Source organism: Talpa europaea, assembly GCF_964194135.1.
Source record: "Talpa europaea genome assembly, chromosome: 4".
Taxonomy (NCBI): Eukaryota; Metazoa; Chordata; class Mammalia; order Eulipotyphla; family Talpidae; genus Talpa; species Talpa europaea.
Window position 1 is genome coordinate 54018498 of NC_140070.1, and position 17927 is coordinate 54036424.

Below are 17927 nucleotides of genomic sequence, written 5' to 3' on the forward strand. Positions count from 1 at the left end.
TCAGTTCTCTGTCCTATTCCCTCCATATAACTGTCAGTGGTTCTTTCAGGGTTTGAATGAGAATCATCTGTGGTGCCTTTGAAAGAAATGATGCTGTTCCTTGCAAAGCATTGCCCTTATTGTGGGGAAGGCATATCAAAATCTTTTTGTAAGAAAGAGGTAAGAAGGGTGATGTGGCATTTGAAAAACCTCAGTGGAGCTGTAGTGCACATCTTATCCCTCTAAATTTGCACCTCTAGCTTAGACCTTTTGTCTAACTACAGACCCATATTAACGACATCTGTATGTCTTCAGGTGCTTCTCCATAGTAACTTCACACTCAACACATCCAAAACTGAGGTCACTGACTTTCTTCAAAGGCTCTCCCAATACCTTTGGTGGAGGGAACTATCAGCCTATTGTCATCTCAGTCTTAGACACGGGGTCATTCTGGGCTTGTTCATCCTCTTCACCTTCCATATCCAATCAGTACCAACTTTGTAGATTTCAGCTCTGAACATATCTGGATAGAGCCAGTTCTCTTCATCCCCCCTGATTCTGCCTCAGTCAAGCCTCTCAATGTTTATCTCCTGGGCCATGCACTTCCTCCTGTCCACCATCCATGTAATTATCTTTGTTAAGACAACATATTTCCACAGCTCCATTTTCATTGGATCATGGCCATGATACCTCAGTTAGATCTGTAACTCTGTATCTCTTGTTCTTCCATGTCCCCTCCCTCAAGGTCATAAATAATGCCTTTGTCTCTGCCCATGTTGTTTCCTTCTATTAGAATGCCTTTCCTCTGTTCCAGTGGTCTGCTCTACCTCCTGCCCATAAGCCATTGTCAATGTGCCTGCTTGGTCAAACCCTTCCATCTTTCAAGTTCTCACTCAAATGAAACTTCATCCTGCAGAACTTTTTCCCTCATTTTGAAGCCTTGGCCTCCCTCAGAATCAACCACACATGAATATGATATCATTGCAAAAATTAAAAATAATGTGAATTCAACCAAAAGACTGTCTTGGCCTAGCCCTCCTAATCCCACTCCCCTTTTTGTGATCACATTGCTGTGGATCATTCCAGACTATTTTTTCCATGAAAATTTATATTGAAAATATCTTATGTGAGTGTATGTTTATCAACCCATCTTTGCTTTGGTTGTAACGATGGCCCCTATGACAGTAAATTATTTCAGAGTATTCCCTAGTATGGAAGTATTGTAGTCTACTTAACCCTTCTGCTATTAATGGTTATTTTCTCCAATATTTTGCATTAACAGTTCCACAATGGATTACATTTGATATGCCTCCTTATGTGTAAACACCACATGTTTCTTTTCTTTAGAGATGCCTAAAAATGGTTGGATAGGAGGTATATTCATTTGATTCTACTTCTGTATACATTTTTGTATTTGGTAGGTTTTTTTTCTTTTCTCATGCATTGGTAAGAGTTCTTTGTATATTTTGAATAATCCCTAGTCTGAAACACACATAGATACACACAGAAAGTATGTATCCTTTTCTTCCAGGTTCATATTATTAAATTTTGCTTGTTATGTTTTCTGTTATAATAAATTTCATATTTTAGGTAGTCAACATTATCAGTTTTCATTTTTGACTTGTGTCTTCTTCAGGAAGACTGCCTCTATGGCAAGGTCATTATCATTTTTACTTTATTTTTTGTTGTCTGATAGTTTTATTTTTTACATTTAGCTCTTAAAATACTTGAAACTTAATTTTGCATATATTAGAGGATTACCTATTTTTTTCTTTTCCAGATTTGGAAGTAAATTTGTTCAAACTCACACTGTTTATTGAATAATAATCCATTCACCATTATATTCAAATTGAAATTCATTTTTTTATGAACTAAATTTTTAAACATGTTCATGTATCTGATTCTGTACTTTGTAGATCTTCTTGATCTCTGCTTACTTCTTGGTCAGTATCACACTGTTTTAGATATGATAGCTTTATCACATGTATTGGTATCTCATAAAAAAATCAATTTTTTAATTGTCTTCTCCTAGCAGATATTTGATGGATGAGAATGAGTCATATAGGTCTTTCAATTTGACGTTCATGTGTACTGAGTGATGCATATGAATAAGCTCAAAAGCATCAGTCCTATTGGTGCTTTGTATTTTCAAAGTCTCAAGAATCATGGTGAAAAGTAACAACTTTTCTAGTTTTTACTCCATTTCCTATTGTAGCTCAGTACTTGCAATACATTTTTTAAGGCAATCTTATCATTTGTTTTTGAATAAATAATGCACATAACATACGGAACCCCAAAGATACAAAAGTAAAAAGTAATTTTACTCCATTTTTTAAGAGGCAGTGATACTATCAGTTTCTTCTTTAACTTTCCAGAGTGTAGCACATCATCCATTATGTGCTGTCCATTTCCATTTTTATTTAATAATATAGCTTGGCGATCATTCCATACCAGTATTTGTGATGCTGTTTCATGAGACAGCTGTGCCAGGTTTCATTTAACCAAACTGTTAAATAAACAGTTGTTTTACCAAATACCTTCAATATTATCATATTCCAAATTATCTAGAATAAAAGTTATGCATATGAAATTGGTAGCGGAAAAGTTATTTACAACTTCAGCTTTGATTTATATAGATGTTGCCCTCCACTAAATTTCTAGAAATTTCTAGTATGAAGACTCTAATAGCTCTTTCCACCAGGTTTTAAACCTACTCAGACATCATATACCAAGAACCAGGGGACACTGTAGGAGCTTTAGCTGGAATCCTGATTATGACTGGATCTGCATGCATGTGTGCACATGTATGCACACTCACGACTATATATGTAATATCCACATGGTAAGAAGTTCAAGAAAGAACCATGTCAATTAATTAATAAGAGTCCTATTTCAAGCTATAATAATAAGTGGAAGCATTCGTGGTTTGAAGAAAATAAAAGCCCTTTGCCTTTATTAATCATTAGACACTAGCAGTAAATAATAGGTTTGAATTTCACAGTCCCGATGCTTCTATTCAAAGCACAGAGCATTTCTTAAGATTATAAATTACTATCCTTCACAACAGGAACATAAAGGGAATTTAGTTTCTGAATTGCTAAGTGGGACCTAGTCTCTGGGTCTTGGATGGTTCAGAGGGGAGGAGGCTGGTAATCACAGCTGGAAGGTGGGCACTATTTACAGGTTGAAGGGAGCACAGTTTTCTCACACTACAGTCCCTATGTAGAGTAAACTGGGTGGTGGCCAGTCCAGATTAAACAGTCCTCCATTCTCCTTGCAAGTAATGGTCCATAATATCCAACTGGAGAGACCTTTTTTTAAGCAAGAGAAAGGCTTTGCCTGGGGAGAAGGAGGCTATTTTTGCTATGTCCTCTTAGTGATTGGCTGCTTGTTTAGATTCTGTACCTTTCCTTCTTTACTCGCCTCATTTCAATCTTGTATATTACATTTTTCTATCTTCTCTCTCCTCCTGCCCCCCACTAATGCTCGTCTGTTTTGGGGGGATCTTCTTTTTCCCTGATGTGTCTTTCTCTGCACAAAAGGAAAGAAAGAAAACACCAAGCTCTCAACTTTTCCTTTCATGATAAGGGCAGAAATAAGATGAATCCTTATATTCTGCCTTTCTTTACTTTTTTCTTGGGTATATTTTGCCCCCATAAATTCTTTATGATTTCTGGTCATCTCTCATGTGAAAGGAAGAGGTCATTCTTCTTGACTTAACTTTCCCATCTGTGTCAAGCTCATCTTCCCAGCTCAGTGCCACTCTTCATTCCTCAGTGACTTGCGATGCAGCCCTATTCCTGTTTCTGGGCCACAGGGCCCTTGCATCTCACTTATATGAGCTTTCAGTGTCTGCTTTTCCTGGCATTTTGAGTACAGGGTTTAGAACTGCCAATTAGCACAGACAGAGGGGATTCCTTAAATAGAGCATAGTGCAACACAGTCATACTTTATAACAAAATTTTATTATGATTAAGTCAAATTAGAAAATTCCATGCTTCACCATTTGCCATATTGACCAGGAATGACCAGATTATACTTAGCTGAGTATAAAACATTTTGTGCCCTGGATTCTACTATTTGGAAAGGAAGAAAATGCGTGTGCGTGCCAGTGTTAATGGTTAATATTTAAGGCCAAATAACTGGTCAGCAAAGCAGATGTTACTTCCAAGCTTTCAGCTTGAGGAAGACATCTTTCCTCCCTTCTTCAGAAGCAGACCATTGTAGCCTGGGCACCTGAGACTGGAGTCTGCTCTTTGGAGTCTAATATTAACATCTGTATTTCAAAGAGAAGCTAGCTTGAGGTATTTTTAAGGCTTCAAAGGCACAGCCATGCACTGAAATAAAAGCAGTTGTATTGGTCTTACCGGTGCTGGCTACGATGCCATGCCTTATATGGGGGAGTCCAGAAGCTGCGTCCTGGACACCTGTGTGATGTATGCATTGAATGGCAGCTCTGCTCCTCTGTTCCTATTCCTGAGCTGTTAGTCAGCCGGGATAGTTGGAATTGGAAGACAGGTCGGTGTTTCTGCACCATCTCCTGCCATGTGGAGAGCAACTTGTGCTGTGGAATCTCATTATTCACAGTCCAGAGGGGACTCGTCACACAGGCAAGAAGTGACCAAATGCAAGCAAGGACAGGGAGATTCATTCTTCAGGTAAAACGTAGTATGGAGGGAAAAAAACAGCTTTCCTTGGAAGTGGTCCTACCAAGTTAGGAAAGGTATTGGCATTTTGTGCAGGGCATGTCCAGCTGTAACCAGTCCCTTCAGACCACAGGAGAGCAACTTGAAAAGGATGCCAAGAATGACAGTGGGACCCCAGTGGGACCGCAGATGCCATTCATACCAGTATCCAGCACTTATCTGCAACCAGTCCTGGGATCATTACGGGAAGTGGGAATCTGGGTCCTGAAAATGTAAAATTTATCACTAAATAACTGGGCATTCCTTTCATTTAGGAGCAACATGTTTACACTCAGAGACTCTTTTTCTTTTTTAGTGCTCCCTAATGGAGGGAATGAAATCCAAAATCGTAGTGAAGGGCTGGATAGCCAGGTACAGAGAAGAAAGACTGCAGACATCAGCACATCTGTTTCACCCTCACAGCAGCTGGACTGCTGACTCCCTCCCCCTCCACCATCGCCACTCCACTCCACCCAATTCATTAATAAAAATGACTGCTGTCAAAAACTCCAATTCAGTTGCATAATACAGAGAGATGATAATAAATTCTCATTTCTTCAGGCACCAGAGGATACATGTGACAAGGTTTTGATTCTCTCCAATTTATGCTCTTAATATACTTTCCAGCCTCCTCTACACTGCCTCATCAGCCTGCCTTGTATTCCTTGGTGAGCCTTATGTCACTTGTGATTACATCTGCACTGTTCATGCCCATTAATTCAGCTGGGATTGACCCAGAGTTTGCTCAAGCTTGAGTTCATAGCCTCCAAGGCCCAGATCCCCCTCAAAAATGTTTTCCTTGCTTGGACTATGTGGTGAAGTTTTCTGGTCAAGATCTAGGCTTGCAGGAGGGCTGTGGGGTGAGGTCGCCTGCTCCTGGTAGTTCATGGCCAGTTCATCCTGATTCACTATGCATTCCACATCATCCTCTTTCACCTGTTCCTGGATTTTGGAAAAAGCGAGAGATGTTACTTCATGAGGAAGGCAAGAACTAATAGTCCCACAGTATAAGAAAATACGGTGTTCACTTTCCTTTTCTTAACTACCCTATATTGCTTTGGCTGAAGCTCCCACTACAGCAGAAGCCAGCTTTTCCATCTCTATGGGTGTGGTAATGCATTTCCCTGCAATGACATTGAAGTCTTGACACCATAGGATAGCCATGAAGGATCTCTAGGGCTAAAGTAAGCGTGAGCATAAAACATGAGCTAAGTGACTGCCTTCTTGGATTAAAGGAGCTAAAATAAAACTCAGTGAATTTTTGTAGTTGGGTTGAGAGCAGTTAGCAGAGTCCTGTGACCTTAGGGAATGGAAAGATTCTCAATGTTGGTTTCATAACACTTTTGCCATCACAAAATTCTTTCACAAATTTGGGAATCACAAAATCCTCAAGACACAATTTCTGTGATATTTTCTTTGGAAGGTGTGTACTCACAACCTGTTTCTTGGGATGAGCGTCAGAAGACTAAAAGTGGTTGCAGGTCAACATGTGGACAATGGCAGAAACGAACTAGACTTGGCCAATATAGTTTTCCTCAGACAGAGTTTCCCTTAAAGGAAACAATTAAGATTGCAACTCTTCTTCCAGTGGCTGTGAGAAGGCCATATAAAATTACTCGTAAAGTGAGCACTAGTTAGGTGACCTTAGGTTAGTGGTTTCCAACTTTCAGCCTATACCAGAATCACTTGAGGATCTTTTTTTTTTTTTAAAGATTTATTTATTTATTTATTTGTACAAGAACCGGGGTACAGACCAGATGCACGGGAGGGTGAAAGGATTCACCAGAGACAGAGTGGGGAACAGAACAGTCAGACTGATGAAGTACACTGCTGAGGGGAGCAGCGGGCGAGACAGGAGAGGTCTGCTGTGCCATGTGGGACTCTTGCCGCTGGCCGGGATTGAACCTGCGCTGCAGAGGCTGCGGACAGCTTCACAGCGCTGCGCTCAACTGCCTGCACCACCAGGGGAGGCCCCACTTGAGGATCTTTTTAAAGAACATATGTTGGCTCCAAGTTCAGCGTGTCTGAAAAGGACCTGGTAGTTTGTATTTCCAGCAAGTTCAAGTTCAGTGATGCTGAAGCTGCTGATCTAGATAGGGGCCATGATTTCAGAGCCACCACCTTAGGCTGCTGTACTGTTTTTTTTTTTTTTTCCCCTGTGGGTGTAAAGGTGTGGCCAGCTGGACCACCTGAAAGGGTGCCTCAAACTCCAAGGTTGTGCTCTTTTCCATCCCTGACACGGTGGTCTTCTGGTAATGACTCTGACTACTTCTCAGCAATTTTTATTCCACTTCCTTGAGTGGTAAAGGACAGGCCTAATATTCCAAACCTCAAAACACGGCAGTTTGGAAGGATACATGAATTCTTTTACATTTTCTAAATTCATTTTATGGTTAAAAATATTGATAACAATAACAAATTGCATTTTAAAAAGACGAACGAGCCAACATCAGCAACAACTGAAGGGAGAAGAGAAATGCTTTTTGGCAGTGAATTTTAAAAATCCTTCCTTCTCTAGCTGGGAAGTAACTAGCCAAGATTCCTGTCTCATCAGTATTCACCCAGCCTGTCCCATACGGGATATTTACTCACCCCATAGGCCTGAGGACTGGTGAGCAGCCTAGAAATTGGTCCACACCATTCGGGTAATGTTGTGGTCAGCGGAGGGCCGGAATGGGTTAAAATAGGTTTCAGATATCTGCAAGGCCTGTTAAGGAATACTTGCCAAAAGGGAGTTAAGATTGAGTTTCTCACACAGCACAAAGCTTTGCATGCAGCAGAAGAGACAGTTATGTTCACCTTTAAATCCCCTCCTCCCTCATTTGGAGGCAATTTGGCCTGCAAAAATTGCTGCTTATAATCTTTGCTCAATACATTTTTTCAGTTCTCCCAAAAGCTTTACTCATGAAAAAATGGTGAATGGATTAGCCAAACTCAGAGAGAGGAGTAAATGTACCTCTTCTCCTCCCTGCCCCCACTTAATGTCTCATCTGCTTAGAGAATGCATTCTTAAGAATTATCTTAAACAATAGCATAGAAGATTGTTTTCTTAAAACTGCACACTCAGCTTAAACCACCAATAATTTTCACAAAGAAGCAAGAGGTATTTCATAAATTGTTCAGTTATTTTAGAGCTGGGTATTGAACACAGATTGTTTTCCAAAGTACTTTATTTTCACTATTCAACACAGTCACTTAATACTTCATACATCAATGCATCTATACACAATTATGTAAATAAGTGGGTGCCAGGTTTATTCTATTGTCTAGCACCTGTCTTTCTCATCTTTTCATCCCAAAGTGCTCTAACAAGTTAAAAGAAAAACCTGTTCATCTAAAGCCATTATGTTTCCCTCAATCTATCAATAATGAAATCCCCAGAGGCTGCCTCAGGTGGTCTTCTTCTTCTTCTTCTTTTTTTTTTTTTGCTCAAAGTAAAGTGGTAGAATTATTTCACCATTCCACCAGAAACAACTTTTAAGCTTTATATTATTTCCTCTGCTGGAGAATATTTCACCTCATCAACTTTCTGTGAAGCTATAATAAATAGGGAAGGGGAGAAAATGGAAAGAGGTTAGCATTGGCTGGCTTATGAGGATCGGCAGTGTCCCCAGATGCTCAGGATGCAGAAGGTCTTGGCGTTGGCTCTGTGGAGCCATCCACGGCGGGACAGCACCCCTGTCATTCCTGCCATGTCCTGAACCTGTTGGGAACGGTAGGATGCAGCCCATGGGCATCAGCTCTCTGGTTGATACTGGGCTTAAATCATTCACCTCCCAAATAGTGACAAAACAGAGGTGCTCATGAACACAGCCTAGTGGTGATAGGAGGAGAGTAACATGAAAAATGCTTAAAGGTGGCTGTAAACAGCAGAATTTCATCCTTTTTTTTTTTTATAGCTGAGTAGTTTTCCATTGTGTATATGTACACGCCACATCTCCTTTAGCTAATCATCTGTCAGTGGGCATTTAGGCTATTTTTCAACCCTAGGCTATTGGAATGATGCTGTGATGAACCTAGGGTGCATGTATCTCTTTGAATTGCTGTTTTTGTATTTTCAGAAACTACCCAGAAGTGGGATAACTGGAATTTCTATTTTGTAGCATGGATTGACGTAGAGGGTATTATGCTTAATTAAATAAGTCAGTCAGAGGAAGGCAAACACCTTATGATTTCATTCATATGAGGTACACAAACAAACAAGACAAATGAATGAACTAAATAAAAACTTGTACACTACAAGACCAAATTACTGGTTACTAGAAAGGAAGGGGGAGGGAGGGGCAGCTAAATTGGGTAAAAGATGCATTTAGACTTTCAGCGAACATAATGTATTATACACAAATACTGATGTACATCTGAAACCTATATGTTATAATGCAATGCTACATCAATATTTTTCCTTTTTTTTTTAAAAAAAAAAGAGGGTCTGTAATTCCAGCTGCAAATGGAAACCTCAGCTCCTCCTTCAGAGGGGAGCTGTTATGCTTGGTTAAGGACCAGGGAAGATATTTAAGTCAGAGTCTCCTATTCTCTGACACATGCTGTAGTGTATCTGCAGCCCTGGAAGGCCCTTGATGATCTCCATTAATTTTCATTACAGAGTGTTAGTTCCTTCATTTTATGGATGAAGGAATTGAGGCCAAGAGATAGAATGATTTTAAATAATCAGAAAGCTCCGTTTGCTATTTGAATCCACTGCCATCATTGCTTGTAGGATATAATTGATCAGGGCAGAATCACATGACACCGGCTGGTTTTCTAGCGAGAAAAGCGGTGGGACCTCCTGCTGGCGAGCTGAAGACCCTGTCAGGCAGGGGCACATGGGGGCTCAGGTGCTTATTAGGGTTCATGGCCTGATAGGTCAGTGAAAAATGTGTTCTGGTTTTTTTTTTTTTTTTTTGAGAGGTGAGCTGGACAAGCTATATATATAACTAGAGTGTATAGCAAGGAAAATCTAGCCGATTTTATTTCCAGATAGAAAAGTGACAGCAAGTAAGCAAAGCTTTTAGAGATGACATGTAAAAAAAAAAAAATGAAAAGGTTTGTCAAGGCTTTAAGAGTTTAAGAGGCTTGGGCAACTTTCACTGAGGTTTTCAGTATAATGAAAAATCAAATGCATAAACAATGTTACAAAAGCAAAACACAATTTTAGAATTGTAGTGAACATTTTCTTTTTTAATTCTAATGAGGTCTCTCTTTTACTTTATATAAAACACTATTGGAGCTAACATTTAATGTCTGAATTTGTAAGTATTTGTGAATATGAAGTCTGGACCAACCCAACTCCATTTGACACCCTCTGGACAGGCTCTGAAATTTTTGATTTAGAGGAGACTTGGGTATAGCAGCTACTGCCACTTTAGACTATATGACCATTGATCTAGCTGTTTACCCCACTGAGCTATGAATTGGAACCAAAATAACAGTAGATGTGGTCTTAAACTCTTACATGTAAAGATGGAAAGCAGTAAACATTTCTTTTCAAAGAAGTGGTGACTGGGGAACCAGCCAACGTCAAAAGTGTAAATATTCCTCTAATAAATCATATGTTGCTGATTATATTTTTATTTCATTTATAAATATAAAGTATTTTGTAAATACTTTCTGGAGAAACTGATGTCTGATCACTATCCACATAATGGTAGCGAAGTGATATTGAGGGTAGAGATGAGAGGATGATACTTGGCATTTGTTGCAACGTTGGGATTCACAGGCTAGTTAGGGGATGGGAGATTTAGCTGCTCCTATACTAAGAAGGATTCTTTTGGTTAAAAATGCTATGAGGAGGGCTTCCCTGGTGGAGCAGGCAGTTAAGCACCACACTGTGAAGCTGTCCGCAGCCTCTGCAGCGTGGGTTCGATCCTAGCCAGCGGCGAGAATCCCACACGGTGAAGCAGACCTCTCCTGTCTCGCCCGCTGCTCCCCTCTGCAGTGCATTTCGTCAGTCTGTCTGTTCTGTTCCCCGCTCTGTCTCTGGTGAATCCTCTCACCCTCCCGCACATCTGGCCTGTACCCCGGCTCTTGTATAAAGAAATAAATCTTAAAAAAAAAAATCCTATGAGGAGCAAGCTTGAGGTGGTAGGTGAGAGGTAAGGGAATTTGTTGATATAAGACACTTCTAGGAAGCTCATGGTGCCATTTTGGCTGTTCCTATATCTCAGTAACTATGAGCTGAAGAGATGAGGTGTATACCCTGTGTGGCTGTGAATGGAACAAGTAAAGCATTGTGAACATTTAGATGCATGATGGACTATGGTGGTGGACTATGGGTAATCTGATGGTGTGTCTTATAATGGTGATACCCAATGGGATGTTGCTAATGTTATCTCAATTAAAATAATAAATAAGTAAATTATATAAAAAAAGAAAACTTACAGAAGCCCCATTTAAATGAGATCAGGAGGTAGAAAAAGAGTGTCCATGCAGATCAAATCAGCAAACTACTGGACCCAACATGCCTGGAATTTCCCCTGGGAAGTGATGCTGTTTTTCCCTCCTATGGAACTGAGGGGGTGGGCCTCTGAAGGTTCTTAATGAGGTTGTAAGCCGTAAAGAACTTTAGTTATTTAAAGGATGTGGGGAAGTGCACCATGGGTCTTGCCATGGACACACTCACTAATCTGCCCTCCCTTCAGGCATTTGTTTTCAAATAAACCCATTTTGTTGATGGGAATAACTGATTGCTTTTGTTTTAGGTCAACAGCACTGTCCACAGCCACAGCACAGGTGGAACAGATTCCATATTCTTCAACATCTTGGTTTGTATATATTTCCCATATATTATGTGTTTGATGGATGTTTGTTGAATTTATGATATAGGAACATATTCAGAGGGGGTACTGTAGTGGTAGGAGATTCTGAGTAACTGTGCCAAGAGATGAATGAAGGGGGGTAGATTATTGTCAATGAATGAGGTTTTCTTAAAAGGTTAAGAAAGGTCAAGTCAATGTTGAACCTCTTTTGCCTGAATTATTAACCAAAAGAACCATGATAAAGGTGGTAAGGGCAAAAGTGCTTAAAATTTACCTTTGGGTTTTACTCAGTCATTCATTCATGTAATCTATCATACGCTCACATGTTGTTTTTGTTCTTATGTGCCAAACTAGTGAGGGACAGAGAAAAGGTACCCCACAAAGAAACCAACAATTACATCAGAGAATGGAAAGTTCCCTTCCCTTGTCTCCAAATGAGGGTCTTCTTGTGGGCATCGCTGTTCCTTTCACCTGGATTCAGTGCTTGGTTTATTTTGGATGTTCAAGGAGCAGTTGTTGAGTTAATAAAGACAACAGGCTCCAAGGGGATAATGGAAACCGTTCAGTGGAAACCACCAGTTAGTTAATGGCAGAGCTGGGCTTGAGACCAGAAACATTTCTATCACACTGGGCTGCTTCCTTCTGTTATAATGCCAAAATCACAGGTCTTATCTGATTGGATAACTGATTTGGAATTGGAGTATCAGTGGCTTTTTGAGTCTTCATTGCTAAGCAATGTCTGGAAAGGGACTGGAACCCCAGAGTTGCCGGACTTATTAAAAAGTATGGAAACTCTTGATCTACAAAAACCCAAACTGCTGATTTCACAAAATGTGTTTTTTTCCCCATCAGGTTCTAGTACATGTTCAGAGAGCGATTCCCCATTGGGCATTTTTTAGTATAGCTAGTTTTGTTTCCCTAATAAGCTAGGAATGCATTCAGATAAAATGTGATCCTCTGGGGCAAAACACAATGGTTTTTCTTGTCTTTAAAGGGCATTAGTTTGGGAATAGCAGTTTGGTTCAGGAGATGTAAGTAAAAGTTGGAACTCTATCCAGAATTTAATATGCGTGAAATAGAAAGACAATAAGCAGATGCATTTTCTCCTTTGGCCTGAGCTATCAGCAGGTCCAAAGCGAAATTTAGTGCTTAAGTGAACTAACATGCAAACCATCTGGTAACATTGATTTCTCTCTTTTGTTAATTTTTTTTTGGTTATTTTAAATCCTTGTATTTGCCCTTATAAATAGCCAGTACCAATGGGATCACTTCTTACTCTTGCCTATGTCTTGTATGATGTGTTTTTTACATGGATTGGTGAGAAGCAAAACCCTATGCAAAGGTCAGCTGAAAAAAATGAGCATCTGCCCTTGAACTAGGACCAAGCCCTTTGCCCCCACATAGGGACTGAATGTCTGTGTTCCCCAAATTTACATGCCCAAACTCTAATCCCCCAATATGGCAGTATTTGGAGATGGGATATTTAGGAGGTAATTAGGTTAGATGAGGTCATGAGGGTGGGGCCTTTATGACAACATTAGTGTCCTTAGAGGACTCTTGCTCTGCATGTGCACCAAGAGGAGGTCATTTGAGTGCACAGGGAGATGGTGGCTCTCTGCAAACCTGTCAGCGGGTTCTCACCAGTGCCCACAGGGCTGGCACCGAGCTCAGATTTTCAGCCTTCAGTACTGTGAGACAATACATTGCTCTTGTTTAAGACACCCTGTGTTTTATTGTGACAGCCTGAGCACACTAACACCCCCCACCCCCGGCCCTTTTAAAATATATTTGATTTCAGAGCTCTTAAGAGCAAGCTATGTTCTCTATCTTGATTTTCTCTAAACTTGCCTCATCATGAAGATCATCTTAGACATTTGTTATAAATTCAGATTTCCAAATCTTCCCCTAGAGATTCTGAGTCAGTAGCTCTGTGAAGTGGCCTGGAATTCTGTATTTTTAACAAATGCCCCAGGTAACAAGTATGGAACACAATGATGTCCCTGGAGTATTGACCTCCATATGAAATTCAAATCTTAAACAGGAAGACAAAGAACACGGTGTCATATTCATAGAACCATTGTATATAGGGTGAAGATAGATATAGGATACGTTCACTTTGCTCAGAACCCAAAACGATCTAATAACCTCTCTCAGTGATCCTACCTTGCTTGGGGATGGGCCGGACTCTTGCCTCAACAAGACAAATCCTTGATGATGTTACACCAGAGAATGGATTAATGAGGCATCAATGTCTCAGCTTTTGTAGGAAGACTTTGCGCCTATCAGGGGAATTTGCATGTGTTTGCATGTATAGGCTTGATAAATGGTCTTGTTATCAGAATAAAATGCTTGTCAGTGCACAGCTGTGTAAAGAAGGAAAGCACATTTGTCTCTGTATAGGGTTCTCAGGACTATTCCTCTCACCCTTTCATTTATAAGGCTTTTCCACATTCCTTGTTTATCTCTTTACAATAGTAGGTGGGTACCACTATTGCTTCATCTGTACTCTCACCTTGTAGAGTAAGAAATGTGTAAATAGTGGCATTTCAATTAGTTCCTGACCCATTATCACCTCCATTTCCAGTATTTTTTAAGCATCCAGTGCCAGCTTGTCACCTGAGATGCTCAGGGGTCAATGCTAGGTATGTGGGGAAGGTCAGCGCATCCTGTGGGAGGAGCCAAACTTGTCCTCTGATCCCGCCCCTTCCTCTTGACTTGCTGAGCCCTGCACTGTTGTTTACACAGCTTCCCTGAACACAATTATAGGAAGACACCCCATGTAGTACACACGCCATCACTGTTGGGTTCTAATACACAAATCACTTTTTTTTTCTGTTTTGTTTGCCAAGAAATGTGGCCTAATAAACTGAATGTGGCCCCCGGTTTCCTTTGGACATGTCGGAGTCTCTAATTGGCTATTCACTACATTGCCTTCTTGGTGAAGAACTCCATTCATTCTGCTGAACTGGTGTTTAGGATTCAGGTTGGAGGAATGTTTTCAGAATCCAATCAAAAAGCCTTCTTCTATAAGCTGTTTCATTCTTCTGTTCTCTCTAGATCAAGGGAGGGCTCCTAAGTCTGCACTGAGCACTTGCAGAGGATAAAGGTGTGGGATCCCAACTTTGCACAATCACTCTATTTCAAGAAAAAGTTATCAAGATGGCACCTCTCTTAGGCTATTCAGGAAGTTCTGTTTTTAAAACAAGGAAAAGACAGGAAGCCTCTATTCACACCCCTGCGTGAACATATGCTCCTTGGGTTGACAATCCTAACCTTCATTAAAGGAAATTGTCTCAGACAACTGCTGGGGCAGAAAGGAAACAGCAAATTCCAGAATAAACACCCTGGTGGGTGAGCAGAGCTGCTTGGAGTCAGCCAGCAGTGACTGCAGCCTCCTCTGTCTGGTCTCTGGGCTCTGCTTCTCACGTCTGTGTGGTGACTGGCTCTTCCTTCAAGGACAAGCTAATGTGTTCCTTCCTCTGAGAAACCTTCAATCTGTTTGCAACCGCTTCAGCACTGCAGGGTTTCCATAGGAATGTGTACAGACCTGCCTGATAGCATTTGTCCCATTGTCTTGGAGCTAATTGTTTACTTGTCCTTCCTCTTTAGACTCTGGGCTCTTTGGGGGCAAGAACTTTATAATTATATTTATTTATTTATTTATTTATTTAGTGTTGAAGAGCTGAGGTATAGGCCAGAGGTGCAATGGGGAGGGGAGTGAGAGGACTCGCCAGATACAGTGGGGAGTAGGACAGGCAGATTCACTGAAATACACTGTGAAGAGAAGCAACAGGAGAGACAGGAGAGGTCTGCTGCTCTGTATGTGTGTTAGCTACTTGGTCAGGGAGAGAACTCAGGCCGTTGTAGTGATAGCACTAAGACTTAACCTCTAGGTCACCAAGGAGGCCCTTAAAACACATTTTTATTGTAAAATGAAGGAGAGATATATCAAATCTGACAAATCCAATGTATAGCACAAAACACCATTATGAGGCAAGGAAATCACACACACCAGGAAACAACTTTGTCACTACCCCTGAAATCCTTTCCAGGTTTCTTATCCTAATTGAAGTTCTTCCCTCTCCACACAAAATTCCTCCCTTTCCCCACAAGACCTTCCCTTCTCCCCATTCCCATTAATCACGGTATAAATAACCCCACTATAACTGATTTCAGAATACCAACATCAAGTCAGTGAATGTGCGCTTCAGGGAAGATGTGCACAATCTGTTCTCACCAGCTAGTGCACATGAGCTTCCTGACACCACTGGTTACATACCCCATGAGTTCTTATGGATATTTTCAATTCAAGTTCAAGAATTAATGATTCTCAAGACACAAGTGGTGGTAGAATTAGATTATTCCATAATTACTCTTTTATACTATCTTACTCATATAGTAATCTCAGAACACTAATACTACCACTATAATAATTACCTAAAACATTAAAAAAAAAAAACCCTGCTCATTCTCTCTCCATTCTAAATTCCCATTAAAAAAAAATCCCTAGCGATCTATAGTACAACTGTAAGTGGTTGTAATATATCTCCTTAGAACAGATAGCCATTACATAATATACTTTCTTCTTAACACTCATTTAGTCCTGGCTCTACAGGTAACCACAAATCTAATGCATAGCTTCCAGCCTTTTATCAGTGTCTTTCTAGTCATTTTGATTGTGTGAAGCTTGTTTTTCAGTAGAGTCTTCAGGAAGGACTCACGAGGCCATTCTCTACATTCTAGAGACCAGATACCATGCTGCTGGGCCTCCTTTAGGCTGGTGGTTTTCAGGGGATTGTTAACAAGCGGATCAGGTCATTACCTGGGAATCAGCATTTCAACAAGAGCAACAGGGGATCTGGATGCAGATGGTCAGGTGACCACACTTGGGAAAGCTCAGGTTTAGAATTTCTTCTATATTAAGGTCTGAGACAGTGGCCCAGATGAACTCTCAGGTTTCCTCCAGTCTCCTGATTCCAACAGTCCCACCTGTTTATCTTATGTCCTCTTGCCCTACTTAAGCTGGTTGCTTTGATACCTACAACTGTCCTCTTTCCTTTAACCTTTCCAACAAACCCCACTACCCTGTCTCTGTCCCTGGATTGTCCATCTGGAACAAAGGAGCCCAGTAGAATTATTTTAACATTTGATAGGTAGATCCTGGAGATTTCACTCGGAAAGCCAATTCCCAACACACACAGGATAGCATACACACCATGTTATCAGCCCCTGTCCTTAATTCTTAATTATTCTTGACCAGAGTTTCCTAACCCAGGATCTGTAGGGGAGTATAAGTGCATTTCAAGGCATCTGAGAACTCCAAAATGTCATGTGAAATTGTATGCAAATTGTGAGTGCACAGGTACTTTCTCAGAGTGGTATCTGGTCTCTTGAAGGGCTATGCATGTGGGGGTGTCACATATGTGAACTGTGCAATATTATAATAGCAATAACATAGCAAAACATTATATTATCAATATATTAATATAAATATCAATATATAATGATTATATAATTAATATTATTGTAAATAATAATTATTATTATCACAATGCCAATACTACTATGCTCTTAAAACTTCCCTTTAGACAGAATGGGATCAACATATTTCCAGGAATCTTTGCTACCTGTCAGGTAGAGGTGAAATCCATTTGTGTAGTAAGGAAGGCTACATGTGGCTCCAGTTTTGGAGGAAAATGTTGCGGCTACTCCCAGGGTGTGAATCTTGGAGTTTGGTGGCCTTCTCACCTTTCAGACCACTTCTGTGAGCTCACGGTGACTCTGACAACAGCCTTGATGGTCACCTCCCTGGCAGCATGTTGGAGAACTGGACTCTGAAAAGTATCTCTGCTCCAGCGTTCCAGGTCTCTACTCTAGTTTCAGAGGAAACATTCTTTCTCTCTCTTTCTCTCTCTCTCTTTCTCTCTCTTTCTTTCCCTCCCTCCCTCCCTCCCTCCCTCCCTCCCTCCCTCCCTCCCTCCCTCCCTCCCTCCCTCCCTCCCTCCCTCCTTCCTTCCTTCCTTCCTTCCTTCCTTCCTTCCTTCCTTCCTTCCTTCCTTCCTTCCTTCCTTCCTTCCTATTTTTATTTAAATTAAAAAATTATATATATTTTACATCATTATTCATTTGAAAACAATGTTTGCTTCCCCCCACCCCCGAGATGTAGTCCCCATAGAATTTCCTTCACTAATTTACCCCTGTACCATCATCACAGTCCCCGTGCTCACCCCTCTCTCCCTCTGATCTTTCTCCAATACTGACTGGATGTAGTTTTGTGATGGTGGGAGTCTAGAATTCATGTTTTATTTACTTTGTTAAAGATTCATTTTTTTATGCACACAAGAACTGCGATGTAAGCCAGAGGTATAGGGGCATGGTGGTGAGAGGATTCACCAGAAACAGAGTGGGGAGCAGAACAAGTGCATCTACTGAAATACACTGCTGAGGGGAGCAGCAGGCAGGACAGGAGAGGTCTGGGGTGCCAGGTGGGTCATCTCCCTGGCTGGGG

At 40.8% G+C, this 17927-nt stretch overlaps 1 protein-coding gene across 1 annotated transcript in view; it reads right to left on the reverse strand.

Moving 5' to 3' along the window:
- Positions 1-5378: 5378 nt before the first annotated feature.
- Positions 5379-17927, reverse strand: part of SLC9A9 (solute carrier family 9 member A9) — a gene marked incomplete at both ends in the record, with an annotated part of 608321 nt that continues 595772 nt past the window's right edge. The window contains 2 exons of the mRNA XM_084232807.1: positions 5379-5606; positions 7257-7362. Of these exons, the coding sequence (XP_084088933.1) occupies positions 5379-5606; positions 7257-7362 (334 nt within the window). The remainder of the gene's footprint in view (positions 5607-7256; positions 7363-17927) is intronic.